Raw genomic sequence first — 5396 nt, 5'->3', positions numbered from 1 at the left:
CCGCTGCTCACTGAGGGTCCAGGAGAGAGGCGGTGGAGAGAGCTTCAGTGGGGAGAAAAGGTTTTTCCTTTGAGAGCATCCTGTTATTATTCTGCCTCGGGCAGCGAGCAGAGAGAAATGAGTGTTCTGTGTTTATGGGACCTAACACAAAACATCATGTACACACACACACATGCTCGGAAAGACTGGCAGCGGCATATCAATGAGACGAAGAAGGTAAAAGAAGAAAATAAACATGTCAGGCAGAATGTGAGGAGGACCAATCAGCCCCAACTTGTTTCTCAAGAGGGTGAAATTGAAGCGGATGCCTCAGATGTATAGCAGCGGAATGTCAGATGAGATTTTCGGTGCGACCGCGTGGTGGTTATACGACACATGAAAGAACTTGCATGGAGTCATTTAGGGGCTAATGTTGCTTGGGAAGCGATGCATCTCTTTGTCAGTCGGTCAGAAATAGGATTTGGATGCATTATGTGCAGACATTCCTGGTCCCAAGAGGATGAATTGCCCCATCGGTGTTCTGGGATAATAAGCACATGTTTGTCCGCTAACACCAGGCATATACATGGTTTTGATGAGTAGATTAAATATGAGGCGAAAGATGTAGCATTAGAGTAAAACATTGTTTGTTTTTATGTCGTTCAGCGATTTCACGCTTTCTGTAAAATGCCAATCAAAGACGCGTTTCTAAACTTGATGGATTCCGATTCATTCTTTTTTATTATTTCCATTAATCTGTTGAATTATGAAGAACTTTGTGGTCTGTTTAAATATTAAATAAAAAAGGATGATAGACATTTTAGGAATTAAATATGCATCACATCTTCTGATGTTTAATAATAATGAGTGATAATGAGTAATAATAAATAATAATGAGTTATTTCTGTGGTGATGCTTCTTCTTCTTCTTCTTCTTCTTCTTCTTCTTCTTCTTCTTCCTCTTCCTCTCAGTTCTCCTCATTGACACATCTAAAGTGTCAATATGCACCTGGATGTTTAAGATTGTTCACAGAGGACTAATGATGGACCTCTCTAAAGCACAAACACACCTATAGTGCAGCTTTATAAAGCATGTACTTTCTTTCTGCTTCCGTGATGTCTTGTCATGCATCCGTCCCCCGAGTCTTGTTGTTCCAGACCATCAGGAGCTGAAAACACAATGCAGCTCATTCAGAGTGTCGGCCCGCGGAGCAGCAGAAACACCTATCGCCTCCAGAGGTGACCTGTTAATTAAACATGTCGGACTCCTCTCAGCAGCAAGAGGAGAGAACGGTGGAGAAAAGGGGAGGTGGGTTCCACTGCACCCCATCGCCATTATTAAGGTGTCAAGATGTTGCTCCTCCTGCTGCCCGTCTCTTAATGAGGGATGTCCGTCCGTTGTGGCAGAAGACAGCAAGGACGGCGGCTCGCGGCCAAAGTGTCGGTGCATTATTCATGCTGCTTGTAAATTGGCCAGCTGCAAACGGCTCGAGAGGAATCGCTCCGAGTTTGAAATGCACTTCCTCTTCCCACACAGCGGTTTGCAGGTTTCCAGCATTTCCATTCAGCTTTCCCATCATCTAGAACTCTACAGCGGCGCTGCCTCAACGCCTCTGTTTTCCTCCCGTGCTGTGTGCTGTATCAGATTGAATTATACAGCATGCAGAGTATGCAGTATCCCATCCGTTCACTTATATATTCCCAATACATGTGCAGAGTGTGAATCTATGGATGTGCCAGAGGGCGTAATGCAATTGTAAATTATTGGGACTTAGGTAACTCTTTTATATTGCTGCCGAGACCCAAACATATTTCGGAGCGGAACCCAATAAAGCCTCAGTGATTTATGACTCTTTCCCTGGTTTGCCATACATTCTCCATATATATGTTTTTTTTCCCCCAAAGCAATCTTGAGAATGGCACATCTGTAAAGTGATAAGGAGAATGTTGATCATGATTTCTGCAAGCATCCCCTGGGTGCTGAAAAGAAAAGAAAAGAAACAAACAAATTGATACCACTGCACTAAATGGAAATGTCTGCTGTACATGGGAATGACATTCAAACAATAGCTTTGTGTTTCTCTCCCTCTCTCTCATATCTTTAGATAACAAATACGCCCCTGCAGTGAGTCTCAACGGTTTAATATTCATCCTGGGAGGAGCCTACGCTCGAGCCACCACTATCTACGACCCAGACAAAGGCAACATCAAGGCCGGTCCCAACATGAATCACTCTCGGCAGTTCTGCAGGTAAGAGATTATTAATGCAGCCGTGACACACGTTAAGTTAAATCCCCCAGCGTGGAATTGTAAAGATTGTTCAAAAGCTCACAATTGTTTGCCTGTTCTGTGTGAAGCTTCTAAAAAACACCCTGACATCCTCACCCAGCCTCAAACACTGCGTTATACTCAAGTGTAGATCTGTCAGTCTTTGTGTGGGAACAGGTAAGCGGCTGCACAGGGGGAGATATATTCAGCGCAGGTAATTAAAACAAAACAAAGCCATGTGGCTGTTGACTTCTGCCTTGGTAGAAATATATATTCTTTCTAAATTGCTGGATCAGTAGTATTGCTGGATCATCCGTCACAAAAACAAGACTCATCCGTTCGGATATAGACTGCGTGATTTCATCAACTTTCTTTCAAAGCACTGAATCGCTCTCATTTTATGCTGAGCTATAAGTCATTTGTGTTTTAGTTTTTTTGCATATAGTTAAGTGAGGTTGTTTGTGTTTAAAAAAAAACAAAAAACAGCTAGAAACTGCGGCCCACTCCTGCAACTTTTTAATGCTACTCGTGGACACGTAATGGCTAATAAAGGGAGATAAATGAACATTCTACAACAGTAGGATCACATCCTAATATCCCAGTCAGCTTGAGCCACTGAGGTGTGCAGTTTGCTGGATAATGAACCCCCTTCTATTCGAGGCCCGAGACCTTTAAAAAATATATATTTTTGCATAATCTGAGAAGGAAAGAAGCATGCACAAAATACATTTGGGATGCAATTACAGGCGGTGTTCTTATGTGCAGAATGTGTAACATAAATCACGTTGTTAGAGTTATCGATAAGCTGCACACGGCAGGCAGCTGTTCTGCTACATTTAACTAAGTCTGACACGAGAGAGAAAGAGAGGGAGAGAAAGAGAGAGAGAAGAGATGCAAGGAAAAGGAGGGAGGCGACAACAAACGCAAAGAGCTGCCAAAGGAGAAACACACAGATGCTCAGAAAACATTGCTATCTGCAGAGCGTGTACCCCCGCGCTAAGAGGAGGAGGTCGAGCAAGTCATCATGCAGGAGAGCTGATATTTTCCCCTCACTGTGTCCGGCCCTCTGCAAGCCGGCACCTTCCCTCTGTTTATCAGTCAGAGCGGCGCCAGGCTTTGCCCCGCGCGCTCTCCATTTTCAGATCAGCTGTGCATACTCTCTGAGTAGATTTAGGCTTTATGTAATAATCTGTTACATTCCCGACAGTGTTGTGAGTACGTGCAGTAGGACTGCATGTGTTGTTTGGCTCTCTGTGTGTGTGTTTGAGTGTGTGTGTTTGAGCATGCACCTTATGTAAATGCAGATCTCTTCAAACCCCAATAGGAGTACAACGCCCTAATCAGTTTACAGCCCAAGTTTTTAATCCTTTCTGCAAACAAACTCCTGTTTCTGTTTCTCATTTCAAATGAGAACATTTGTAGAGATATTTGCTTTTTCATTAGTTTTCTCTCTCGCCCTCAAGAGGTAATATAGTGTGAGTGTGTGTGTGTGTGTGTGTGTGTGTGTGTGTGTGTGTGTCCGTCCGTGTCCCTCCCTCCCCCCCGCCACACAAAGTAGCCTTGTTGGGAGCATGTGTGAGCGATGCCAAACGATCTCTGGCGCCAATCAGCAAGTTCATGGAGTATGGCCACAGATCACAAAAATACTAGTTATAAAAAGTAGTATTTAATTCAGTTTATTTTGTATAGCCCAGAATTACAAATCAACCTTTACAATCTGTACACGTACGACAGCCCTGTCCCGCAACCTCAAAAACTCCCCCGAAGTACAAAACCCATAACAAAATTATTGTATAGTACATACTACAGTCATTAGTCATAGTAAAGCATAGGATAGCATGGCATAAATAATGTAATAGTATACATAGTATTTCATAAAATAAGTCACAGTATAGTACAATAGTACGATAGTTTACAAAACGTAGTATAGTTTGGGATACAAACGTCAAAGAAACGTCATTGTATAAGATGTCATAAAAAGTAATTATATATGGCATAAAAAAGTGTAGTTCTTAAAAAAGTTAAAGCACATAAAGATTGTGTTGTAAGTGTTGTATGCCATTAAAAAGTTAAACTAAAGTATGTTATTAAAAGTTAGTCATAGTATGCCATTAAAGTCGTCGTATAGTATGTCGTAAAAAAAGTCTGATTATTGCGTGGCTTCTCACTGGCTTTGTTCATTTGATTACAATTGACAATAAGAGAAATGTGTCTGCTGCTGTGAGTTATACATATCTCATATCACAGTCACATTAGCTGAAACTGCTTCCACCTAATTATCTTCCTGACAATGATTATCTCTTATTATAACTTGTTCCGAACAGTCGGTACTTTCAGTGGGAAGCAGCAGCAGTGAGAACTGTTAGATCTACAGTTTATGTCTCAATCTCTAGTTTTAAGTCTTCTTCAATACAGCATGATGTTCATTTAGTAAATTATGGTCCATTTAGAGTCAAACAGACCACAATGTGGAGTATGATTTAGGGCGGAGCTTACTGGGATTGACAGGTCTCTGCTACTACTAGAGACGGATACAGCGTCTCTACATCTTCTGCATTCGAAATCCAAGATAGGGACAGACATCAGTCCACAAACCAATTGGCGATGCCCACTTCTTAAAAACAGTCTATATTTTAACAGTGAGACTAACATCAATGAGATAAAAATACAAAAAGAACGACCATAAGTGGAACATATGTTTGCCTTGTTGAAAAAAAAAAAAAAGCAAACATGTATGATGAGAAGCAGCAAAGTAGCTCAGCTTAGCACAAAGACAGGAAACGGAGGGGAAAACACCTTTTTCATGTCGGCCTCCAATGCTCACAAATTGAGATGAAACAAAAGATTCAACAACTCTCCCACAACAAAATGAGTTAATTGTTTAGAGCAAAATGTTATGTTTCTGTTAAGAATTCTATATTTTTAAAAGGGAGTTAACGAAACTAATTCTGTGTATCTCTCGGCAGCGCCGTCATCGTGGACGGGAAGATCTACGCCACAGGAGGCATCGTGAGCAGCGAGGGTCCGGCCCTCGGCAACATGGAGACCTTCGACCCCAGCGCCAACACGTGGACGCTCCTGCAGTCGCTGCCCTGCCCGCTCTTCAGACACGGCTGCGTGGTCATCAAGAAGTACATTCAGAGCGGCTGA

General features: G+C 42.2%; 1 protein-coding gene across 1 annotated transcript in view; it reads left to right on the top strand.

Annotated features, from left to right (window-relative positions):
• The window catches only part of klhl29 (kelch like family member 29), a gene marked incomplete at both ends in the record, with an annotated part of 128397 nt that extends 123001 nt beyond the window's left edge, over positions 1-5396 (top strand). The window contains 2 exon segments of the mRNA XM_079214727.1: positions 2084-2228; positions 5213-5396. Coding sequence (XP_079070853.1) covers positions 2084-2228; positions 5213-5396 — 329 coding nt within the window.

This window comes from Taurulus bubalis (assembly GCF_910589615.1).
Source record: "Taurulus bubalis genome assembly, chromosome: 3".
NCBI lineage: Eukaryota > Metazoa > Chordata > Actinopteri > Perciformes > Cottidae > Taurulus > Taurulus bubalis.
The sequence above is the reverse complement of the archived record's forward strand: the minus strand, read 5'-3'. Positions and strand labels throughout refer to the sequence as shown.